This window comes from Pistacia vera, unplaced genomic scaffold (genome assembly GCF_008641045.1).
Source record: "Pistacia vera cultivar Batoury unplaced genomic scaffold, PisVer_v2 Contig320, whole genome shotgun sequence".
Taxonomy (NCBI): Eukaryota; Viridiplantae; Streptophyta; class Magnoliopsida; order Sapindales; family Anacardiaceae; genus Pistacia; species Pistacia vera.
The window spans coordinates 2648515-2675211 of record NW_022196136.1 but is presented as its reverse complement, the minus strand read 5'-3'; the positions used below and the strand labels follow the sequence as shown (position 1 = coordinate 2675211).

At 37.7% G+C, this 26697-nt stretch overlaps 2 protein-coding genes across 3 annotated transcripts; both read right to left on the bottom strand.

The window, feature by feature from the left end:
- Nucleotides 1–528: 528 nt before the first annotated feature.
- LOC116136945 (protein JOKA2) lies at nt 529–5013 on the bottom strand. 2 transcript variants are annotated; one of them, XM_031422624.1, is made up of 7 exons: nt 4652–5011; nt 2496–3613; nt 2291–2414; nt 1895–2194; nt 1631–1780; nt 976–1536; nt 529–814 (listed from the first exon to the last, which is right to left on the bottom strand). In XM_031422624.1, the coding sequence occupies exons 1-7, from the start codon at nt 4673–4675 to the stop codon at nt 698–700; spliced, it is 2394 nt and encodes a 797-aa protein (XP_031278484.1). In that variant the 5' UTR covers nt 4676–5011; the 3' UTR covers nt 529–697. The 2 variants fall into 2 exon arrangements, with proteins under 2 accessions (XP_031278484.1, XP_031278485.1); XM_031422625.1 differs by having other exon boundaries at nt 707–832; nt 4652–5013.
- A 16284-nt stretch (nt 5014–21297) lies between these two features.
- Nucleotides 21298–25943, bottom strand: LOC116136982 (phenylcoumaran benzylic ether reductase Pyrc5-like). The gene is given in 5 exon segments (XM_031422668.1): nt 21298–21612; nt 21708–21911; nt 22179–22416; nt 22980–23114; nt 25705–25943. Coding segments are annotated over 5 exon segments (927 nt in total). The 5' UTR covers nt 25888–25943; the 3' UTR covers nt 21298–21445.
- Nucleotides 25944–26697: the final 754 nt, after the last annotated feature.

Sequence of the window (26697 nt, the reverse complement as noted above, 5' to 3'; positions counted from 1 at the left end):
ACATTGAAAATTAGGTAAGAGACGAGCTCATGTTTTTTAGTATGAGCAATGGCCCTCTGCGGCTTGTGTAGTGTAATTAACACTTAAAAAGCTGCTTATCTATAGTCAAATATGAATAAAATAAAAAGTGATTAGGTAAAAGAGAATGCGACTGTCCCATATTATATTGAATTTTGAGCCTATAAAATTGTTTTAAGTATATAACCTAATAAAATAATTTTTTAGTCCGTGATACACTGATACCTCTCGGGTCTATTACATTATAATAAGGTCAAGGTCTAAAACAAAAAAACAATTAGGAAAATTACTGTGAATTAATTAACTAAAGACTGAACAGTGAACAGAACACCATTAAATTAAGCTACTCTAGCTTAACCAATAAGTTTCATAGCCGACAATTTGTGGCGTGGTACGAACCCTGCACAACCATAAGCATTGATATTACTAATTTCTAATTTAAAAGAAAAAAAAAAAAATTATCAACTCAACATCGACCTTGACATCGACAAGAAATATATAAACATGCACTGAAACATAAAAGTTATATATATATATATATATTTACCAAGTTAATTAGGTCCAAAATACCAAACAACATTAAAGAACATTAAGTCCGAGAAGTTCACTGGGAATTCTATCATCTAAATGCATAACATGTTCGTTATATTTATTGATAATATTTACTACTTAACACAGCTTAAAGAGTCTTCTTCAGCTCAGCCTTCTCCCCAGTCAGAAGATCCATCACAACACGCTTGATACTTCCATTGTTCTTCTTGAGCAGCCTCTTGTTCATTTCTTCATCACAGAATCCCTGCAACCACAATCAAACCTACATTTCACTCAAATCTATTTCAACTCCAAGACAGAGCAACTTCAAACCACTTAGGATAAAAATGACAGTAAGGACTAGTAATAATAAAAGGGAAAACAAGGCAATCCTACAATTCATCACAGTTTTTAAGTATAACTCACCATCTCCTGCAACTCAAGCATTGGATCCCACTCCGAAACACCACAGAGATCATCCACAGATTGCTCCAAGTCGTACTCGTTCTTCCTCAAGATCTCCTTGTTTAAATCAATCTGCTTGAAGCCCATCTCCTCAAGCTCCTTGAGCAGAGTCTGCTCAACAGCATCTTTATCACTGATCTCCTCAGATAATGTTGGCACACTTGCAAGAGGGGTTGATGAATAAGAGGCCTCAGCTAGGTCCGCATCAGTGAGATCAATAATGGGATATGACACAGATGATGGAGCCTGTGGAGGTGGCAAAGCAGAAGCTGATCGACCATCACCAACCAGCAAGCTATCATTTATAGGGAAATTCTCCTCCTTTGACTGTTCATCAACCACTGGTTTTACTGGTTCAATGACTGGGTAAGAGTTGCTAGGCCCCTGCAAACCTCCATCCACAATGGGCTGAACATTCATATCTATAATTTCAGGGTTTTTGTGCCAATTGCTCTCAGGAGGCAAATTCAAGTTCAAGCCTTGAAAGCTAACACCATTGCCATCCTTCAGAGACCCATCAACCTGTAAGGAAGAATAAGAAATTACAATAAGGTATTCAATTTAACTTCATATCATTTAAACAGAGATGAAGATGCTTCTTAAGTGCCAGCAATACCTGGATAAGAACCCACACACGTTGCCCAAATTTCAAACCGGAAGGTGACGCCACCCTCCAGTAGGAGATATAACGACCAGGCAACTCAGGTGCAGTAAAATCAACTGATATCTCAAGCTCATCTTCCACAGGCAAACCATCAGCAGGAACCTGCAATAAATTGAAAATATTACAAAAACCTATTCCAATGCTGAGAAATTGTTTCAATTGATAGCAAAGGGACTAGACAACATTTCCAGAATGCAAAAAATTAAAAATTCCTACCTTTATATCAACTGAAACTGCATCACTAAACCTATCTCCCCCAATCCACATGAGTTGTGTTCCCTGGGGCCACACTTGAGTACCATTATTGCGCATCCGCCATATCTTAGTGAATGGAGTGGATGGGGCCATTGTAGTCCCATCCGACACATTGACATCCATAATGAACCGACTGTCTAACTTTGGCCCACCTTCCTTGATTCCAAAACCTCTCAGGATATGAGGTGGTGTTGGGATATGAGGTGGTGTTGGGATACCATTATGTGGTGTTGTGGGAATACCACACCCATAATTCTGTCTCTACAAAATCATAGGGGAAAAAAAAAAAAAACTCAAATCAAAAATAAATACAAGAGAAGAATTGAGTAAAGAAATAGATTCACTGAATATACATACATGATCATATGACCCTTTGAAAGGTCTTGGAAGTCGATAATATAAAGGCTTATCCAATCGAATGTAATCATTCTCATTGCCCATTGCCGCGAAGCAGACACTGCACAGATCATAATCATCTTTCCTGTAAAAGCATAACAAAGATTAACATACATACAGAACTTTCATTACAAACCAATAATCAACCTTTAAACATATTTCTTACACTTTTGACTTGAATCGAGGTCCAGTAATGGGATGAACACCACAACCATCACATTGGATGCCCCTATGGAACGTACCAACCATGGCATTGCGAATCATGTTCAACTGACTAATGCGACGGTGCCGATAAGTACCAGTTGAGTCGTTTACAACAGGAGTTCCACTAAATGGACACTCATTAGAAGCATTACCACCCAAACACATGGCATGGGGTTGATCCACGTCAGAAGGCCTTGTTGTATCAGCTGAACTTATTGGTGCAACAGAAACAGCAGACTTGCCACTGTCTTGACTGCCGATATTCTTTGTCTCATTCCTATCAAAGGTAGCTAGAATATCAGAGACATTTGCCGCAAAGCTCACATTTGAGCTTCCAGAGGGAACTGAACCAATCTGTGGGATCGTATTCAGGTTAACAGCAGGTGCCCATACTCCTACCGGATTTCCAACATCACACTCTTGGCTACTTATAGCATTGAGGTCTACGGGGGTTGAATTTGGCAATACTTCTCTCAGGCCACCACCCCTTGGTGCATTTGGATCTTTAGGAACTGAAGAAGCTACATCGCTTTCAGATGCCTTAGTCTGTCCACTTGACTCTGCATCTGCTTGAGACTGGGAAACTTGATTCAGCTGAGGAATACCCAGCTTCAAAAAGCACTCAGCAAGATCTGCAAAAATTGGACTTGAGGATGCAGCCTTTGAAGCAAAATCAACAGATAGCTTTGACAGTGTTTCAAGCAGCGGCTCTGGCACCGATTTCAATACTTCAGCAACCTTATTGTTAATGTCAGGTAATGGATGCTGGGCTCGAGGGGATCTCAAGGGAGTAGAACTTCCACCTGATCTTGTAATAGCTTTCCCTGATTTTTCATTCTTCAGCTGTACATCAATTCTCAAGAATTTGAGACGTTGCTTCATCACATCAAGCATGTCATTGTCATCAACAAGAGTTACTATGTCACCATCTTCATCAATGTATGTCAGCCTAAGATCAGCATCAGGAGGAAAATTAAAAAGACCTATGATCTTCGCCCTTAATCCATCAATATCAAGATCCATCTTCTCATTTTCGTCAACGCTAACATTAAAGCGCCTAAGTGTATCTCCATATTTAACCTGTAGAGAGTTCACCAAAAGCTTAATCTTAATCACACAGGGACAATTATCAGCTATGTATGCAAGAGTACATATGAGCACCAAAGAAAGAAATAGGAAGCATATCAGGATACCACATCTAGCATGCAGAACAAAAATATTGAAACAATTTAAGTAGACCAGTGAATAAGCAAGGAGGCATATCATCAAATATATGCACAAGAACTGTTAAAATAATATTATTATTTCACTCTTCAAAAAGTTGCAAAACCATGGAGACTTGAGGCATTGTCCATGTCACCATCCAAAATAGAAAAGTGGAAAACATTAGACATGCAATCAGTGCTTTGCACGGTTATGGGTTACCCATCCTTCGGAGAAAGCTATTTGCCTTCATTTAATTCAAAGCTTAAGAAATTAAGAGAATAAGATATTTGCCTAATTCAAAGCTTAAGAAATTAAGAGAAAAAGATATTTGCCTTCGTTTAATTCAATGCTTAAGAAATTAAGAGAATACAACTGCAGTACTTTACTCTTGTGAAAATTTCAAGCATTATTGCATTTGCATTTCAGTTTACAATTAATTCATCTTGCACCCCTTTTTCTCTTTATAGAAGAGAGCATATTTTAGATAGCAGTTTTACAGCAGAAGTGATCACATATAAAATACCGAACACACTAAAAATTTTCTAATATCAAATAATTCAATTAACCTAACAAGAGTTTATCAGCAAAAAGAAAATAATAAATAATAATAATAATTTCTCACTCAAACATGATCGATATAATTTAATCATCAAAGCATAATAATATTAAGGCTTTAGAAGAGCTAAACGGAGATATCCATCGGTCAGAGCATCTCCACCAGAGAAATTAAAAGTCGATAAAAATAACATCACGCCCATTCCAATTACACAGTAAAATAAATTCTCTACACCCAGAAACATGAACCACCCAAATAAATTTAATTTAATTTTCAAAATCAATCAGACAAAAAGGTGAACTACAATCGAAAACCTAAAACTCATAAATTTAAATAAAAGAACCCAAAAATCGAACCTTGATAACCATAGTAGACTCCATCGCCACAGAAACTTAGAAGTCTCTTCTCGCGAACCAGACAGTAAATAAAACCAAACCAAACCAGCTTTCTAAAATAAATACAAAAAAACCCTAACCCTAATTAACCTCAATCAGAGTTCGATCAAAAGTTAAATTGATGAAACATTCAAACTTGAAATCGGAATAGATTAAAAAGAGATATTGGATTTAGATAGCGAAACCCGATTTTAGCGCTCTCTCTCACACACTCAAAACAAAAATATAAAATAAAATTATGTGAAAATTTTGCCCAGTGCATTCGTGTGCGGTACTATTTTATATAGGGATTTTTGGGTTTGGGTTTGGCTTTGGATTTGGCTTTGGCTTAGCCGATAAGAAAGACGTTTTATTTTCTTCTTCCCAAAGAAAGAGAACTTGTGCGAGAAGGGGCCGAATAATTGATCACTTTTTATAATCTACATGCACGACCATCGTAAGTAGTTTTATGTCACGGGTTTTGGCTGACTTGGATCAATAATGTTTTGCCACGTTATATGATGTAGATTTGGTTTGGTGGAGTTTGACACGGGTAATTATAATGTTGATGGGAATCCAATGGTTGAAAATTATAGGAGTTCTAGTACAGCCTTTACACGTGATTCAACTTATCTAGATATCTATAAAAAAGAAAATTTTCAAAAACTTACCCCAAGTTTAGTGAGACATCAAGAACCACCTAAACGGTTGTGAAACTAACAATGATCTACCGATCTTTGGTCATCAAACTTTAACATTTGCAATGTATAATGAAAGTTATCTTGGAGAAATTAATGAAGATGTTTGTTTCATGTTTTAGTAGTGTAGTGTCATTAAATTACTTAAAGTTGAAGTGTTAATTTTGGGTGTTAGAGAACCATTGTCAAATCCAATTATAAATGCTGACAATAAATAAGGTAATGGTAAGGAAGAAGATGTCTTTGAAGCTTTGGCTTGTTGACACTAACTACTATTACATTCTAAATTGTTCCTCTTGGAGCTTCTAACTTTTGGACATAAGAAATTCACAATTTCTAACCCCAAGGGGTTGTTCATGTGGTTAATAAGTTTTGTTGATGTCACTTATCACATTTGTGATTTACTTTGGAACATTGGGTTTGTAAGATACTCAATAGGTCCTAGGAAAACTGGCTTGAACACCCCGATCAATAAAAAAAAAAAAAAATCACAATTTCTAGGTAGTTTATTTTTTTGTTGGGTAAGCAAGCTTTCAATAGAAAATGGAAAAGAATGTACAGAAAGGCCTACAACAGGCAGCCAACTTACCTCAGGACAAACCCCTAGGTTAAGACAAAAAACAATAGCCTAGACAATACTAAAAGCTACACAAAATCTCGATCAACCATGGGACATCCTACCACTAGACAAACCCTAGGTTAGGACAAAAAATAATAGCCTATACAAGACCAAGACAAAAAGGATGTCTTTACCTACCATAGGACAAGCCTTGGGTTAGGAGAGAAAAACAAAACAAACACTGAAAAGCAAGAAAATCACCAATTCTTGCCTCGGGACAAGCCTTGGGCTAGGAATAGACAAGAACTGAACAAAAGCTAAAAAAAGCCCAATAAAGAAAAAAAAACCACAAAACACCACCCCTCTTGTTTATCTATCTTAATTAAGAAATTAAGATAGGAAACAAGAAAGGAAATCACCAAAAACCAACTCCATAGTCACCCACTAAAGAAAGCCGAGAGTCCTATAGCCTACCTAGACACCTGCGCCTGCGAGAGAGGGGCCAGAGAGGCTTACTATTTGTAGGCATAGGCCCAACATCGTATCTATGACTTTTGTCGCTCATCACTCAGAAATATTAACTTGAACCACCTCCCTATGGCCTGCCTTAACCATCCTGTCAGATTTTGAGATTGAAGGTGGCAAAAGGGACAGAAGACTGCCGAAGAATGCCTACAAGAAAGCTTGATAAAGAGGGCAGAAATGAAGGTCAAAGAATATCAAGCAAAGAGAGAAATTTGTATTTATATTGTGTATTCTGTAATGTGTACATTGGCCAATTTATAGTGGCTTTGAATACAATAAGGAGAGGAAATAATACTGTAAAGGAAAAACAATAAACTCTTAATTACAAAATATTACAATCAATCAAATCAATGACTGCTTGATTCCAGTATGGATATCCTCAACATTCCATATTTCATCACTCCCCCTCAAGTTGGTGGTTTGTAGATATCGAAAACCCCAAGCTTGCGTAATAAATAAGAATGTTGACGACTACACAAAGGCTTTGTGAATATGTCCGCTGGTTGTTCTGATGTTCGTATGTGCCTAGTCCTGATAATCCCTTCCTAAATTTTCTCCCTGACAAAATGACAGTCAATTTCTATGTGTTTAGTTCTTTCATGGAAAACTAGATTTGTCGCGATATCAATAGCAACTTTGTTATCGCAGTACAGAGTGACTGGTTTTCCTGTTTTTACTCCCAAGTCTTTGACTAATCCAAGAATCTAGACAATCTCACAAGTTGTTTTTGCCATTGCTCTATATTCTGCTTCAGCTGAAGAAAGTGATATTGTTGTTTGCCTTTTTGTTTTCCATGATATAAGAGATCCTCTAATTTTAATGCAAAATCCTATAAGAGACTTTCTGCCTTTCTGGTCATAGGACAAGTACCCCAATCTGAATCGTAGTAAGCTGTGATGTCGAAATTCCCATCTCGAGGTAAGAGAAGTCCTAATCCAGGATATCCTTTTAAACATTTAAGTACCTTGATTGCTGCGTCCATATGGGATTGTTTGGGTTGATGCATGAATTGACTTAGTATGAGGACTGCATAACTTATGTCAGGCCTTGTCATGGTGAGATAGATAAGTCCTCCTACGAGTCTCTGGTAGGGAGATGGATCTTGTAACAGAGGGTCAGTTTCTATAGAGGCTGTCTCACAGTCATATTATTGTGATGTGAGTTTGATGTTTTGTTCCACAGGAATGATGCTGGGTTTGCATGCTGATAAACTAGAGTCGGATACAAGTTCTAAAACATATTCCTGTTGACTTAGAGAAATACCTGCGGGGATCGTGCAGTCTCAATGCTCAAGAAATATTTTGGTTCCCCCAGATCTTTTATACGGAAATGTTTGTTGAGATGTTCTTTTAGGGTGCGAATGCTACTCTCATCGTTCCCAGTGATTAAGATATCATCAACATAAATAATAAGAGCAATGACAGTGGTACCTTTGTGCCATGTGAAGAGAGAGTAATCATGCTTGGATTGAGTGAATCCCATATTAGTTAGAGCCTCTGTGAATTTTGCGTTCCATTGACATGATGCTTGCTTCAAACCATATAAGGACTTGCGTAGACGACATACCATATTCTCCCCCTGTCTACGAAGTCCGGGAGGAAGGTCCATATAAGTTTCTTCATGAAGATCTCCGTGGAGAAAGGCATTATGGACATCTATTTGGTGAAGGGACTAATCACGGATGGCAGCAATGGACAAGAAGGTCTGAACAGTAACATGCTTGGCTACTGGAGAAAATGTGTCTTGGTAATCAAAACCTTCTCTCTGGGTGAAACCTTTGGCAACGAGACAAGCCTTGTAACGCTCAATGGAGCCATCAGCACGGTGCTTGACCTTGTAAACCCATTTGCAACCAATGGGTTTCCTATGAGAGGGACGAGGAACAAGATCCCAGGTGTGATTCTGAGAGAAGGCATTGACTCATCGGCCATGGCCTGACGCCAATGTGAATGGGAAACAGCTTCAGAGTAACATGATGGTTCCTGGTGTGCAGAAATCTGACTAATGCAAATCCTGTGGGCAGGGGACAGTCGATCATAAGTAACATAGTTGGAAGTAGGGTAAGTAGTACCTGTGGTAGGTTGGAGGGTAGGACAAACATAGTCATCTGTCCAAACAGGTGGGTGAGTGACCCTTGTGGAACGTCTCTGAGGAGGGGCAGGAACAATGGGTGTATTGTCCAATGGAGGTGGACCAGGAAACTGGTTCGCTGGAGATGAAGTAGGAGAAGGACCAAGAAGTTGTGTCTCTGCAGAAACTGGTTCAGAGGTGGATTGGGAGGGTCCCATGTTTAGAACGGGTTGCATGGTATAATAGGGGTTGGACAAGTCTGTTGTGGAAGTATCTTCGAAAAAAATGGAAGACTGTTGGGAGTCGTCAGAGGGGGACCTGTCTAAAAAAGGAAAATAATCTTCATGAAAAACCACATCCTTAGAAACCAGGAAGTTCTCTGCGGTGAGATCATATAGGTGATAACCTTTCTGATGCATTAGGTAACCCATAAAAACACAGGGAATAGCCCGAGGAGAAAATTTATCATTCCCCCTTAAATTTGTAGAGTAACATAGACACCCAAATACTCGGAGATGACCAACTGTAGGTGGTTTACCAAAAAGTACCTCATAAAGTGTCTTACCATCTAGAGTCCGACTCGGCATTCTATTGATCAGGTAGGTGGCCGTGACCACACATTCGCCCCAAAGGGTAGTAGGGATGTTGGCTTGGTGTTTAAGGGCACGGGCGACCTCTAAAAGATGTCGATGTTTTCGTTCAACTATGTCATTCTGTTGAGGGGTATAGACACAGGAGCTTTCATGGATAATACCAAGAGAGGAAAAAAGTTTCGAACATTGGGTGTTGAAAAAATCTATAGCATTATCTGTCCGGACTCGTTGAACTGAAACATCAAATTGGGTTTTGACCATGGACAAGAAATGTCTGATATGAGTGAGTGTTTGGGTTTTAGAGTGCATGAGGTAGACCTAGGTTCCCCGAGAGTAATCATCTACAATGGTAAGAAAATATCTAGAGCCATTATGATTGGCTGTGTGATATGGACCCCATATGTCCATATGAATTAAGGAAAAGGTACGGTTTGTGGAAGGCATGTGGAAAATTTTGTGCGGGACTGTTTTGCGAAAGGGCAAATGAGACAATTAGGTTGTGGCATAGATGCACTATGACCCAGGCGTTGATGCAAAATAAAAGAAGTTTTATTAATGTTAAAAAAACTGTTACAAGACATTGAAGTTTTAGCATCAGGAGCACCTATCCAATAATAAAGGCCTTGGTGAACTTTACCCGAGCCCATCGGTTTCCCAGTCAAACGGTCTTGAAATTCACATTTGTTAGGAAAAAATTTTAAGAGACAGACATTATCTTGATAAAGTTTCGAAACAGAGATGAGATTGAACCGGAAAATAGGAACAAAGAAGACATTATGAAGAATTAAATGTTTATTTAGACGAACAGTTCCTAATTGGGTAGCTGGTGCATGTGTCCCATTTGGCATGCGGACTGATGTGTAGGGTATGGGAAATATTTTTGAAAAATGCTTGGGATCGCAAACAATGTGGTCACTGGCCCCTTAATCAATTATCCAAAAATTTTCTTTTGTAATATTGGAACAAAAGGATATACCTGCATAGGATGTGGAATTGGGCTGCAGACTTTGATTGAGCAGTTGCAGAATCTGATGATATTGTTCTTGGCTAAACATAGGGACCATAGCGGTACTCTCAGCATTGACAAGGTGACTTACTTGATTGGTGGTGGCAAATCCAGACAGTTGATTTTGGTTGTGGCCATGGAGTTTCCAACAAGTGTCTCTTGTGTGGTTCCTCCGTTTGCAAAAATCGCAATAACGATTTTTGTTGGACTTGAATGACCCTTGGGAAGAATTAAAATTTGTGAAGTGGGCCGGATTACTACCTGAGTTTGGGCCAGCTGCAAAAATGTGGCTATTTCTGGAGTTTGGGTTGGGAACCAAATTTGGACCCAAACGGTTATTAAGCCCAGTTGGACTTGAGCCGTTGGAGGAGGGGATCATATCTGGGCCGTTGACTCCCCCATATAAATTATTGTGTTCACTAGCATTGTACCCTAGCCTCCCTTTGTCATCTCCAGTGTTCGTTTCAGATGGTCCATTCTGCCGCCGTTGGGCATGGACAGCAAAGGCAGCTGCTTCAATTCTGGATTAGGAGTCAGACGAAGCCGATCTCTGGCTTTCGTCTTGTACGGCCAGTTGATAGGTGCGCCGGAGAGATGGCACAGGGGACGTAGCCAATATCTGCGTTCGAAAAGCCAGAAAACTGTCATTTAAACCAAATAGAAATTGTATTAACCAGTTTTGGTCTTTCAGGTGTCTGATCTAGTGAAGAATCGCGGATGGCCCTTCAATCGGTTCTTCAACAGCATCGAGCTCATTCCAAATCGCTGAAAGGCGATTGAAATAAACCGTGACTGGAAGACTGTGTTGTTTGATTTCCAAGAGGTTTTTACGCAAAGTAAAAAGCTTTGCTAGATCGAGTTGGCTGTACATCTCTAGGATGTTCGTCCATATCTCATGAGCATTTTCTATTTGAGGCAAGCCGACAGCAATCTCCTGGGTCAGGGAGTTGCTGATCCAGGCACGAACGAGGGTGTTGCATCGAATCCAATGATGGATTAGATGCTATTCAGTGGGTTGGAGAAGGGTTCCATCGATGAACCCTTCTTTGTTTTTTGTTACTAGAGCACGCCGGAAATCTCTGGCCCAAGTGGCGTAGTTTTGAGATTCGGCCAACGGCTGTTTGACGAGTATGAGTTCAGATCCATCGAAAACCAACGAGAAAAGGGCATCCCCTGGTTCCGGTCGGCCGGTGGCAACTGGAAGAATTTGGAAAACCGGGTAGGGATTTTAACCCGTCGGGTTAGGGCTTTGACCCATAAACCCGAATGGGAATGGGCCGGGTTGAAAATTGGATCCGGGTTGTTGGTTGGGCTCTAGTGGAGGATTTGGACCAGTGTGGGTGTTTGGGCCCGGTGGAGGATTTGGACCAGTGTGGGTGTTTAGGCCTAGTGGAGTTTGGTTGTGTGGGCCTTCATTTGGGGCTATGGATGCTGAGTCTGGTATTGTGGTTGGGTCCATTTGTGATGTTAAAAAAAAAAACTAATTCTATTGCCTTGTTTTGCAGGTTTAGGAAAACAATGGTTTGGAGAGGATTGTAGCGGAAGCAAAGGTTTGCTCTGATACCATGTCAGATTTTGAGATTGAAGGTGGCAAAAGGGACAGAAGACTGCCGAAGACTGCCGACAAGAAAGCTTGATAAAGAGGGCAGAAATGAAGGTCAAAGAATATCAAGCAAAGAGAGAAATTTGTATTTATATTGTGTATTATGTAATGTGTATATTAGCCAATTTATACAGTGGCTTTGAATACAATAAGGAAAGGAAATAATACTGGAAAGGAAAAACAATAAACTCTTAATTACAAAATATTACAATCAATCAAATCAATGACTGCTTGATTCCAGCATGGATATCCTCAGCATTCCATATTTCATCACACCCTAGTCTATCCTTGCCACCAGAGCTTATGATTGTTGTAGTTTATGTCGTTTGTTCATCTTTTGGTTGATTTGGAACTATTTTGGATACATTTCCTTATCATATAACTTATCTAAATTTAGATTTAAATAATAAATATTAATATATGTTTTTATAATACAACGAAAATACTTATTTTAAAGCTTTATAGTGTGATTGCTAGTGGAGTTACTTGTCATTAAAATGTCATACTTATGGGCAATAGATTGTTTGTGTGTGACTTAAAATTGGCAAAAAATTAATTTTGATGAATTTAAAAGAGATGATGAAAATAATGTATATAGAATAAAAGAGTGGTTGAGAATTGCAACAAGCCGTTAGAGCAACAACTATAAGTCTATATCCACTTATGAATGAAAAATATAAATAAATAATACATTTAGAATAAGTAATTATAAATTAAAATAAAGTAACACGTATACCTATGGTGAAAAAAAGTCTTTTAAATTCACTTCCACAGTCAACGTGATCTTCTCAGTGACACAACCCAACTATAAGGGCTTCTTAATAATTTTCACACAGATCTTGGGTCTGAGAATTTTTTTCCCAATTTTTCTTAAAAAAAAAAAAAAAAAAAAAAAAACATAATGTAATACAAATACCACATATTATATATGAAAAATGATAGAGTTACCGAAAGGTACACACCGAATTTGTGCATCGAATGACGTGATAAAATCTTGACCGTTGATTAATATTAACTTATAATGAATTAATTGTCAAGATTTTGTCACGTCATTTGATACATACCTTTCGGTAACTGTAACATTACCCATTATATATACTCTTCCTACTTAAAATTTTATCAATAATTAATTTATTTTTTAAGCTAATTCATACATGATAAATGAGCGTTCAAGTCTTTCTAATGATAAAATATAGATTTTTTTTTTTTTTTTTATTGAAATGATAGAATTAGCGTCTCTTAAAAACTGAAGAACAAATTTCTTTAGAAAACTCAGGTTTTAATTTTTTTTAATATTTAAATAATCCACAATAACTTTATACAATCTTATAGAAACTTAAATTTGGGTTATTAAACGAGATTGGGTACCAACAATTTACGTATTGATATAAATAAATAGTATATTCCAGTGAATAACGTTTTTGACCAATTTAATAATACAATTCTATTTGGTTGGAATACTAGTATACTACAAGGACTATGATTGAAAAAAAAAAAAAAAAAAAAGAGTTAAAAAATATATAATACGAAGCAAAAAATATTGGCTCTCTTTGAGACAATTTATTTGGATTCGCGAAGAATAGTAAGATTTGTTCAAGCACAACCTTTGATGAAGTAGAATGCAACATCAGTTGTGATCTTTCTTCCCTCTTGATCAAGAACTCGTCGTCGCTTTCCGGCGAAAGCCAGAAGCACCAAAACAGTGATCCAGGTGACCATGGTGGCACGCGCTGCAAGTATTAACAATGTGGCTGCACAAAAGACCACAACAGCTGGTAAACACAACGTATACAAGGTGGACCAGCCGCCGCTTGTGTTCTGCTGAGAATTATCTGAATAAAACAAGACCAAGTAGAAGGATACCAAGAGTGAAAAGAAAGATGTTGCTATGGTTGTTTTGGTTCCAAAGGCAGAGAGATTCATCAGTCTAAATTCAGAGAAGATGAGGAGGAAGAAGAAAAGAGATCAATGGTATAATTAATGAGGGTGTGATTAAATTATTGAGTTGATGAAGTTGAATGCTTGAGGAATGGAAGTGGAGGGCATGTGGTGCACATGGGGAAGTTGACGAAAAGGAGTAGCTAACTTTTAAGTAAATTTGATATGTTCAATAAGAATATGAGGTGTCTGCAGTGATCACACTGTAGTAAACATGATTTTCCATCATTCTATATTTTTATTTCCATAATATGATTCTTGCATTAACAACTTATTTAGAATGAAAAGAAAGTTGGGAAGTGCAGGCTTACCAGGGGAAGCAATAATTGGTACCAATTCATGAATGACAGAGAGGGGCCAACAGTGGGGGATAGGAATTTGGACTTTGCCAGGTATTTTTGGTCGTTAGTGTTAGAAAATAATGTTCAAAAGATTCCCCCATTACACCGTTATATCGATCACTACTCAACTACTTATGCTTTAGCAATTACTCTTCATCTTTTTTATATCGCATCACCACTTGTAACAGTAATTTATGAAGAACAACTACTTCTATAACAATGCATAAATTGTCCCTTCTGTAGACCAAATACTAACCCCAGTTCATTCTTGTAAATTCCCAACTCAAAAACCCATCACCGCAAGTCCTTATAACCAATCCAGCAGACAAAGTCAAAAGTTATGTTGAAGTGAATGCTTGAAACTATAACGTATTGGATATTAGTGGAACAATTTCGTTCTGGACAGCTTCAAGATGAATCCTGACCTTTGATCCAAAGACAATCCAACAAATGAGAATTCGCTACAAGTCAACTATATAAAAGAGAAAGTCTTCGTTCGCAAAACAGAGGGTTTTCTCACATCGAAAGAGTCTGTTCTGTATTCTTTGTACACAGTTAGGGTTCTTGTTATTTTGATTCTGATTTCTTGTGTAATCTGTGTAATCTTGACTGGTTTGGTGTAATCATTTGAGGAAAAAGCAATAGTGTTCTTAGTCTAGGGATTCCCGGGTTAGAGTATTCCTAGGGTCAGATTGCAGGTTTGAATCAGAGGTGTGTGAGTTGGGGTTTCTGGGCGTATTCGAATCTAGGACTGTAAGTGATTGAATTTATTAATCGTAGTGCAGCGAACTCCCCTTTTCCGGAGTTCATCGTGGATGTAGCTTGCTCAAAATAGAGCAAGTGAACCACGGTAAAGTTGTTGTTGTTTGTGTGTGTGCTTTCTTGATTCAGATTGGTTGTGTTGTGATTTGTTTCTTGGTTATTACATGACAGTGGTATCAGAGCCTTTATTCGTTAGGCAATAAACTTTGGGTGTCTGAATTAGGGTTTTCTCAGATCAAAGAAATTAGGGTTTCTCAATTTTGGGGGTTTCTCAAATCTAGGGTTTCTTGATCAAATTGAGGGTTCTTAGAGCTAATATCAGAGGTTAGCAGTCTAAATTACACCAAGGGTAAAACAAATTAGGGTTTCTGTTGGTTGTGTTGTAAAAAGTTAGATCTGTATCGAGTTCTTGTTTTCTTTGTTCCTAAACACAAAATCAAACACAGAACCATGACTAACACCACCACCCGAATGGAGATCTTCCAATATGATGGGAAGATTGATTTCGGGAGTTGGAAGAAAAAAATGAAAGCCCTACTTTCGCACAACAAAGTTGGCCTTGCACTGGAGAAGGATCCCAAGAAGTGGACTGAAGAAAAAGGAGGAGATTGACGAAGAAGCCTACAAGCTGATCATGATGAACCTATCAAATAGTATATTGAGAAAGGTTGATGGAATCGAAACCCTTCTAGGCTTATGGGGTAAGCTTGAATCCTTGTATGCTCTTCAATTTGCACCAAATTTAGCATTCCATAAGGATGCCCTGTTTTCATATAAGATGGATATCAATAAGACCATAGAGGAAAACTTGGATGAATTCCTAAAAATGACACTAAACTTAAAGGGAACAGACTAAGAATTAGGGGAAACTAGTTTGGCTATGATACTGTTAAATTCCCTAAATGATGACTACCAAGTAGTCAAAATTGCACTTCAGTACCCCGGTACTGTACTTAGTGTTGACTTGATAGTGGCATGTCTTAAGGCTAGGGAACTAGAATTAAATGTTCAAAAACGAAATGGAAGCAACCTGTTTGTAAGGGGAAAACCTGACAATTTTCAACCTGCTAAAGGAAATCATTCTATCTAGGGGTCCAAAAATAAGAAAAAGGGAAAGTGGAATAATAAGCATAAGACTGAGTCTAGAAAATGTTTTTTCTGTAACAAAACTGGCCATTTGAAAAAGAATTGTTTTGAGTGGCTTAAGAAACAAAAACAGGGAAACACAGAGAGCAACCTAGCCTCTACCACACACTTAGCAAAAGAAACAGAAGTTCTTATTGTTTCTGTTTCTGACAATACAAAAGAGTGGGTATTAGATTCTGGGTGCTCATTCCACATGAGCCCTAACAGGGAATGGTTTCAAGATTTTGAAGACTATGATAGGGAGACTGTATTCATGGGGAATAACAATGCATGTAGGGTGAAAGGTATAGGAAACATAACCCTTAGACTTTGTGGTGGGAAATTGATAAAACTCACTCATGTTAGGTTCATTCCTGAACTTAAAAGGAACCTTACATCCTTAGGAACCCTAGATGAGGCAGGGTGTTGTTATAGTGCCAAAAATGGGTGGCTGAATGTGTATAGGAACCAAAACCAAATTCTGAAAGGAGAAAAAAGGAATGGGTTATATATACTTTGTGGGGAGTATTGTTCTGATTGCTTAAATACAGCCTTAGTCACCTTAAACCTATTAGTTACTTAAAAATGGCACCTTAGGATGGGTCATATGAGCCAAATAGGGTTAGATATCATAAGCAACCTGGGTATGTTAGGAAAAGAGACTGTATCAACCCTGGAGTTCTGTGAGAACTGTGTCCTAGGCAAACAACACAGAGTTAGTTTCCAAAAAGGTACTCACCTGGCCAAAGGATACCTAGAGTATATACATTATGATCTGTGGGGGCCTGAGAGAGTGAGGTCACATGGGGGTAGCAGTTACTTTATGTTAATTGTGGATGATTTCAGTAGAAAAGTGTGGACTTACCCCCTAAGAACTAAGGATCAAGCCCTGTCCAAGTTTAAAGAGTGGAAATCCCTAATAGAAAACCAACTAGACAGGAAAGTAAAAGCTCTAAGGACTGACAATGGATTAGAGTACTGCAACACTGAATTTGATAAATTCTACAATGAGCAAGGAATTCTAAGACATAGAATAGTAAGGACAACTTCTTAGTAGAATGGGATAGTTGAGAGAATAAACAGGACTCTCCTAGAAAAAGTCAGATGTTTGCTATTCACCTCAGGATTACCTAACACTTTTTAGGGAGAGCTTCTATCCACAGCAGCCTACTTGATAAACAGAAGTCCCTTTACAACCATAAACTTTAGATGCCCTGAAGAAGTGTGGTATGGTAGAAAGCCTAGTTTAAATCACTTGAGAGTATTTGGGTGTGCAACCTATGCACACACAGTAGGGGGAAAACTAGATCCAAGGTCCACTAGGTGTATATTCCTAGGATACCAAGAGGGGACCAAGGGATATAGACTCTGGGACAAAGACTCACCAGGGGTAAAAATCATCATTTCAAGGGATGTAGTGTTTAATGAAGGGGTGTTCCCTTGCAAATCCACAAACCAAGACACAGGGAACCACACTTTACCTGATCAAATAAACCACTCAATAGAGACCACTTCAATTGGGGTGGAGCCTATGGGTCAGCAGGCTGGACCACCTCAATCTGATGATGAACAGGCACTAGAAATCCAACAAGGATCTGATGGTCTAGCACCTGAAGAGGAAGAAGCTGTAGTAGATGCATCAGAGCCACAACATGCCCAACTGGAGCACTACCAACTTGCAAGGGACAGAATCAGAAGAGAGGTAAGACCCCTTGCTAGATTCTCTTATGCTGAACTAATATACACTACCTTGCTTGCAGGTACAGAGGTTCAAAGAATAGAACCAGACTCATATGAAAAAGCAATGAAGTCCAAGGAAAAGGAAAAGTGGAAGGCAGCAATGGAAGAGGAAATGAGATCACTTGAGGTAAACAAAACCTGGTCCTTGGTCCCCAAACCAAAGGACCAGAAACTGATCCAATGTAAATGGTTGTTTAAAATAAAAGAGGGTATTTTAGCTACTGACCCACCTAGGTACAAAGCTAGGTTAGTTTCTAAGGGGTATACCCAATGGTAGGGAATAGACTTCAATGAAGTCTTTTCCCCGGTAGTCAAGTACAAGACCATTAGGCTAATGCTCTCCATAGTTGCCCATTACAACCTTGAGTTAGAACAAATGGACGTAACCACTGCCTTCTTACATGGTAACTTAGAAAAGGAAATTTACATGTGCCAACCCATAGGTTTTGTAGACTATAAAGCCCATGATCATGCATGCATCTTGCACAAATCACTGTATGGACTAAATAGTCCCCTATGCAGTGATGCAAGAGGTTTGACACCTTTATTCTAAGCATAGGGTTCACTAGGAGTAGATATGACAGTTGCTTTTATTTTAATTTGAATAAGGACCTGCCTGTTTATCTCTTACTGTATGTGGATGATATGTTGCTGGTGAGTAAGTCCAAGTCAAAAATAATTGAGCTAAAGGGAAAGCTTAAGTCAGAATTTGACATGAAGGATCTAGGAAATGCAAAAAGAATCCTAGGAATGGACATTACTAGAAACAAGAGCAAACATGAACTAAAAATTAGGCAACAATCATACTTGGAAAAACTGGTGTCTAAGTTTGGTATGGCAGACTCAAAACTGGTGCCTATGCCTCTTGCAAACCATTTTGTGTTAAAGAAAGGTCAATGCCCTAAAACTGAAACTGAATTAATAAAAATGGAATATGTCCCCTATGTGAATGTTGTTGGATCTGTGATGTATGTAATGATCAACACCAGACCAGAGCTGTCATTTGCCATCTCCCTACTGAGCCGATTTATGGCTAATCCAGGAAGTGAGCACTAGGCTGCTTTAAAGTGGGTATTGAGGTATATTAATGGTTCTTTGAATGTTGGATTAGATTTCTGTAATAGGCATGCTACACTTGACTTGGTTGGTTTTGTAGACTCTGACTTTGCAGGTGACAAAGATACAAGAAAATCCACCACTTCATATTACTTCACTCTTGGAGGAAATTGTATAAGCTGGAAGTCTCAGCTTCAGCCTATTGTAGCCCTCTCATCGACTGAAGCAGAATATATTGACATTGCCGATGTGTTTAAGGAAGCCTTATGGCTGCAAGGATTGTTAGCTGAAGCAAAGCTGACAGAGGGAAAGGTAACCATATATTCAGATAGCCAAAGCGCAATTCATTTGAGCAAGAACCCAGTTTATCATGAGCATACAAAGCATGTAGATCTCCGCTTCCATTTTGTCAGAGACTTAGTTACTCAAGGAGTAATCGATCTAAAGAAAGTATCTACTAAGGATAATCTAGCAGACATGGGAACCAAGATTGTCTCTCCTGCAAAGTTCAAGCACTGCTTGAACTTACTGCATGTGAGGTAATCTGTGAAGACTAGAACTATGAGGGAATTGGTTTGGGTTTGCTGCACTAGGGTGAGTTCAAGCATTCAAGGTGGATATTGTTGAAGTGAATGCTTGAAACAACAACGTACTGGATATTACTAGAACAGTGTCATTCTGGACAACTTCAAGATGAATCCTGACCTTTGATCCAAAGACAATCCAACAGATGAGAATTCGTTACAAGTCAACGATATAAAAGAGAAAGTCTTCGTTCGCAAAACAGAGGGTTTTCTCACATCAAAAGAGTTTGTTCTGTATTCTTTGTACACAGTTAGGGTTCTTGTTATTCTGATTCCGATTTCTTGTGTAATCTGTGTAATCTTGAGTGGTTTGGTGTAATCATTTGAGGAAAGAGCAATAGTGTTCTTAGTCTAGGGATTCCAGGGTTAGAGTATTCCTAGGGTCAGATTGCAGGTTTGAATCAGAGGTGTGTGAGTTGGGGTTTCTGGGCGTATTCGAATCTAGGACTGTAAGTAATTGAATCTATTAATCGTAGTGCAGCGAACTTCCCTTTTCCGGAGTTCAACGTGGATGTAGCTTGCTCAAAATAGAGCAAGTAGAGATTAATGCCTTCATGATGCCTTATCCGTTGGAATTGTGGAGGCAAACACTCTTTTCTTGGCCTTCTTCGCCTGGCACAAGCAGTTTTGCAGAAGAACAATTAGAGGAAATTAAACAATATGCATATTGATATACCATTTATGTGCTACTAATAAAAGAGATGATTAAGGCATTAGTTTACTTCTTCCTTCCAATTTGTGCGCATTGTAATGATTAAAAGCAAAAGAGCTTGTAGGCCACTCCCACATATGATTCCCATCCAAAGTCCCTGCAGAACCGGGAAATGGAATCAGCAACTCACGCATATGCTTTCCAAATATTAACTCAACTTCTTACCTTTCCTCCATATTGGAAGAAAAATGTTAGGCTTATAGCCGAAGGAAGGCCAACAAGGTAATATGCTACTAGATTTACATACACACAAATCTTCTGCCAACCACATCCTCTAGCAACCCCTACATGCATTATGGTTCAGAATAGTTAATTTTTCTGATACCAGGATTATATCATTAGCTTGAAGTAAAGCATGAGATACTAAACCTGTTATGCCTAAGAAAATAAAGGGCTGACGTGGGAAGAGTCACGTGAAGGGCGACCGGCTCCCGTTAATATTGATGAAGATTTATGCTTCAGCACGTTCATATTGACGTGAGCATGATGGTGAGTTGACTTAGGCTTATGGGCTCAGATGTTATTCGATTTGAGGTCTAAATCATTGTTTTAAAACCTGCCCAGCCCGGCCGGTTTAACCAGGACCGGAAGCTTCAACGGGATGGGTTTATGTTTTTCCTATTTAACCCAAACCCTAAGATTTGAGAGAATGATCGGTGAATAATTGCCGATCGGGATGTTAGGGCTTTTAAAGAGAAACTGTCGATGAATGCAATGGTGGTAACGACTTTGATTTTCATTGAGTAAATCGGCCGAAAATTGAACAAAACTGGTAGCGGCAACAATCGGCTTTTGCTGGCAATTTGCGAGACTAACGGGGGTGGGGTGAGATGGGTTTTGGTCGGGAGGAAGAGAAGAGTAATTTTTGGGTTATGGGGAGGGTTGTTGACGCCAGTGTCGATGAAATCTGGCCTGGAATGCTGACGCCGACATCAATGAGATTTGACCGAAATTAAACCTATTTCGACCAGATCTTGAGTATATTTCAAGGAGAATGGGCTTAAAGGACAATTGGGGTTGCATCTGGAGTCTCACTGCCGCCAACCAGTCGCTGACCGATTTGTATTTAAGATGTGTTTACTAAATTTCAAACTTATAGGGATATAATGTAATTTTTAAGGGTGTATTCATTGAATTTTAAAAGTTTTTGTCAATTAGTTTGACCACCGGTCAAACCGATCAATCTAAAACCCCACAAATTTGTCGGGTTTTACCCGGATTGGATTTTAAAACATTGGTCCAAATTTTAGTGGGTCCTAGAAAGTTTTTCCAGATACCACATGTAATAGCGTGAAAAAAAAGGCACAAGCTCGAACTTTGGGAATTTAAGTTTATTTATTGCTAAATACATTTAATACACGGAAAAACAGGAAAGCAAACTGAGCATAAAAGCCTATAATATATATAGCAACCAGTCAACCACCACATTATTTATTAAGATCCTGCAGATAAACAAAGATGGGTTCACACAAACTGATTGAGGTACTCATCCACGGTGGTGTACTTGACATCAGGATAAAGCGCTGTGGCTTCAACTCCAAACGATGGGTCAATCTCAAAGTTGGTATGGTCTCCCTTCACAAAGGCTGAGTGGTTGATAGATAATAGCACATTCACAGGAACCGGAGCTTCTGCAAACATATATGGTAAGAGAGGTCATCAGCAAAGTTAAACTTTGACATTCTTATAAGAAAGAAATCTGAGGTCTGATATTTTTTTCACTAACCTTGAATGTTTTTCAGAAGTTGCTCCTCGGATACTTAGACCCTTTCGAGGGTTTTGCCAATCTTTTTCTCCCACAGAGACACGAGATCGTTTAATGAGTAAATGTTGCCAGGAGGTCTTATGTAAAGGACTTTGTTCAAGGTTCTTGGATCATCCACTGCTCTGATGGTATAGGTTGCAATGTCATCTTCCTTGTTAAAAATTGCTGTGTAAAATCATAAGATGAAACTGGTTAGATTCATTTAACAATTTTTGCGATATAGTTAATTCATTATGCTAATGCTTGTAAATCCTGAGAAATATTTCTCATACAATTACAAAGCACAAACTTACTTTTACAGTACTCAAGTACTAATCAAATACTGTTGCATTCATAACATGATCCAAACTTCTAGAGCTCTCGCATATGTAGAATATATATTAGAAGTAAATGTATGAAAAAATTCCCACTGCTGATGTGATTAACTGTTACCTTTTGGATTTCCATCTCCTAAGATGACCACTTTATCCCTGGGGGGAGATGTGGCTCCAGGCTGTGCTAAAGAGGGAAGGAAGTAGCCAGAAAAGAAACTGTTTGCTACATAGGTGTATGGAATTCCTTCTTTCTCAACAGTGCGGCGGATGTTAGCCTTTATCCCAAATGCTGTTTTCGCTGGCTCGACAGCGTGAACACGATCAACATCATTGCCAAATTCTGAAGGAAAGAATCTCTGGATAGCATAACAATTTTTCAGAATTAACCAAGTCTTCGAGTTCAACAAAATTCCAATTAAATGCATTTATCCAATGAAGTTATACTACTAGTCATAAGTCAGCCTTATGAATCCAAGATTCAGATTAAATCAAGAGCTTTTAAGATATTCATGATTCTGAGTATATATATCTATGGTTCTGAACATTCACACACAAAAACTGAGAAGAAAAAGAATACTAAAATCTGCCCATTAGTTGCTAATGCTGTAGCTAATTTCTGCCATGGATAATACTGAATAGCACTCTGTAATTTATTTTCTCTTCTTTTTCATTCTTACCAAACAAACGTTCAAGCGAATAAGCCATCAATATAACCATATAGTTTAAGAAATGGAAAGAAGATCGATGAAGCAAATAGATTTAAACACAGATTAATTTACTGAAAAGCACTCTGTAATTTATTCTCTCTCCCTTTTCATTCTCACCAAACAAACCTTCAAGCGAACAAGCCATCACCCTGTAGTTTAAGAAATGGAAGAAAGATCGATGAAGCAGATAGAATGAAAACAGATTAATTTACCTTGACGTTTCCAGCTTCTTTAATGGCAGCGATAATCTTGTCTTGATCACCTAATAAAGCGTGACCTACCGTCGATATCACCACGTCCACTTGCTTAATCGCGTTCACCAAACTCTCGTGATTATATAAATCTCCCTGCATAAAACCAGATACAATAATATAAAATAAACAATAAAAAATTAGCATCTTAACAGTAAATTATTTGTTTATTAATTGTTAATTATTAAGCAGATTCCGATTCTGTTTTCCAAGACTTAATTCCGAAACCACGCGCCACTCATTGAAAAAAACCATTAAGAAAATCTCGATTTCCATATGATGCATCGCAGAAATTTCTCGGCAACCAAACNGACAATTAAATAAATATACAATTAATATAATATATTTGTCAATGAATGCCATTGACCTTTCCTTCTCAACAGACTGGAAATTAAAGTAACCTTTAGTGACTTAGAATAGAGGGTGTATAATCAAACTACAACAAATATAATTAAGCTCTAGTGTCTCAACAAGGGATTGGATAAATCCAATGATGGTGTAAAGCTCAGTCCACTCAAAAGTTAATTATACAACAAAGTTGCAAAACACACTTTCTCTCTCAAAAGACAAAACAGTGGAGACTAAACATAAACTTAACAGCATCAGTCATCAATTTTAACCTGTAATTACTTATTTGAAAAGTCGTCAGTTTTATTAACTTCCTTGGTATTTGTTTTTTTTTTCTTGGTTTACTAAAGATGCAAAATTGCAGTCTACATCTCACTTAGGCTTTGTACAAGTGGGAATGGTTAATGAATGGATAAGGAAAAGTAGGTCCAGCATTTGTAAAAGGAGGAAAATAACAAAATATCATAGCTGTTAAAGCACGAACTGACATCTTGACCCCATTAAACAAATAATTGTATAAAAATAGTGACTTTCAGCTAAAACAGAGAAAAATACAGAAGTCAAGAGCTGGAGTTTTCTGGAAAATATCAGTTCAGTTTATTAAGGGAGAGGGATGAGTGTACAGTATTTTATACAGAAGACTAACGGAAGATTAACAGTAACTTCTAACATCCTCCCTTAAAGCTAAACTGTGACAAGTCTCAACATATATAATAAAGTTGCAATTCACACTCTCTCTCAAAAAACAAAAGAATCCATCATCAAATTTTAAGCTCTTCAGTATATATAGTTAATGCGTAAATTAATTTAATCTTCCCTTGTTATCCACGCGGAGATTTATTTATTGCTGCTGATTTTGAAACAAACAATCATCGGAAAGACATAGAAAAAATCTAAATAACTGAATCAATCCACTCATCATATACGAGAGAAACTACATCAAGCACCGGAATACCAGCTCCAATCTCAATACTGTATATATAAACCTATCAGTCAACATATTTTATTAACAAATCTTAACGATGACTTTTCAGGTGAGTGTCTTTAAGGCCAAAACTTGAGTGCGTTTGTTTACTTTTCTGACTTTTTCTTTTCTCTTTTCAGACGCTGTCTCTTCACGTATGAAAACCTCTTTCCTCTCTGATATTCTCTCTCCTCTCTTACAAAAACATCTCTCTTTTCATCTAAGAACAAGTTTTATCTATTCTCTCTCTTTCTCTCATATTTTAAAAGATTAATATTACAGTTATCAACGGTTGTGTATCAATTTTGTACATCGAATGACGTAACATAATCATGATCGTTTATTTATTATTAGTTAATATTAATCAATAGTCAGGATTTTGCCACGTTATTCGGTGCATAAAATCAGTTCACACCAGTCAGTAACTGTAGCATTTTCCATTTCAAAAACCACCACGGATCCACCAACATCAACACCAATACCATCCCCTTTCGACTTACCTTCTACCACCGTCAAAATTGCCGTATTCTGATAAGAAGACATCTTATTCCTGCAAGATTTTACTTGAAAACAACATCGATAATATAAAATCTGAAGATATGTCAGTGCTGGTGGAGGGATGCTAGCTTGCTAAACAATTGCAATCGCTTCAATCTGAGGATGGTTGAAATGAGGGAAAAAAATGGAAAATGATAACAGAAGTGTGGGTGGAAATGTTGACGTACGCTGCAAACCTGTGTGATTGGAAAGATCATGGTTACCAACTTAGGAAAGTTGGAGAGCTGCTCACTCATGTTCGTCTTCTAATGACACATCTTTGTTTAAGTGTACAATACAGGAAAAAATGGGAGGAAAATTGAATAATTAGTTCACCCCTGAATGCAGAAATAAGTGCATGCTTCATTGCACTTGTACAAAAGCTTGTTGCATTTGATTGTTGAAATTTTAGTAGTGCCATGCTTTGTAGTTGTACAAAAGCTTGTTGGATTTGATGATTGAAATATTTTGTTCAGCTGTGATCTTACTTTATCTTGTCTCTATTTAATTTATCATATAATATTTTTATTTTCTTTTATGTAGCAATACATATCAAACCAGAAGGATAGAAATAGTATCATGTCGAAACCTAACCCTAACAGAATCTTCACCATCCAATAAAAAAAAAAAGGTCACAAAACTCTTCATCATATGCTTCCCTTAAATATTTTTTGTGAAGAAAATAGTTATGGAAAATTATTCCAGACACATTGAAATACTATAATAAAATATTTTACAAAATTCAAAGGTCATAAGTTCAAAACTCCATATTTCAACTGGATCAAAAAGAAAAATCAAAATTCTCGAAATATAAAGAAGATAAAAAGCGTTACGTACGGTAATAAAATTGACGCCGAGGCTCTTGAAATTCTCGATGATCTTGGATTTGTCAGGGTTAGAAAGAGTGGCCTCTCTAACGAGTACAAACGTCGGATGACTGGCTTTTGCGCTCGCTTCCACGATGAATTTTCCGATATATCCAGTCCCTCCGATCAACAGAATCTTGCTCTTCGTTGCCATAACTGAAATGCCCGTTTCAAACTCCGAAAGCCTTTCGTTTCTGTTCCGTTCACCGAGCAATGGACAACTTTTGTATCTTGAAAGACGAGTGAGACGGGTATTTATGGTGTACTGCCTGTAGTATGTAATTACCGAAGTGACATTAGCCCTTGATTAGTTTCCAAATCAGGTCTTAATTTTAATGATCGCCTGAAAGCGTCCAGATTCATTTCATTTTGTGTCCTGGTGCGACTGCTCATTTTTTTAGTGTTTTTGTTTTATTATCTTGCTAGGATTTTTGAAAAACATTCGAGGAAAGTAGTTATTACGAGAGGAGGGGGATTTAAAAATTAACAAAAATATGGTTGTTTTGTTAATTTACTTGAACATTTTTATAATAAAATATTAAAAATTAATGAAATCATATTTCTTGATTTGTTAATTTAGTTTAATATATTTATAATAAAATATTAAAAATTAACAAAAACATCTCATTTATCCATTAAATATCGATAGTTGGTTACCATCGTTAAAAGGTGGTTGACAGTCACCGTAATGGTACTGATCGATTGTGCATTGATATGATGATTTTTTTTATTAGATCCATCGTGGATCTAGTAGGAAAATACCAAATCTATAGCCAGATCTGGTCACGTTTAGTCGTCAGCGATGGCTAAAGATGTGATCGACGATGATAATATCTTAACCATTATTGACGATTAATGACCAGATCTTTGACTTTAGATTTGATCGAAAAGGTCATATCTACAATAGATCTAATTGAAAAAGACTAGATTGATACACTAGCGACCAGATCTAATCAATAGTGCA

What these genes read in the sequence shown, in the direction of transcription:
- LOC116136945 (XM_031422624.1), bottom strand. Translation starts at nt 4,675, where the DNA reads ATGGAGTCTACTATGGTTATCAAG. An exon ending in AGTCTACTATGGTTATCAAG is followed by an intron (nt 3,614 to 4,651) that starts GTTCGATTTTTG and finishes AACTCTCTACAG; the next exon opens with GTTAAATATGGAGATACACT. An exon ending in CAGTTTCAGTTGATATAAAG is followed by an intron (nt 1,781 to 1,894) that starts GTAGGAATTTTT and finishes AATTTATTGCAG; the next exon opens with GTTCCTGCTGATGGTTTGCC.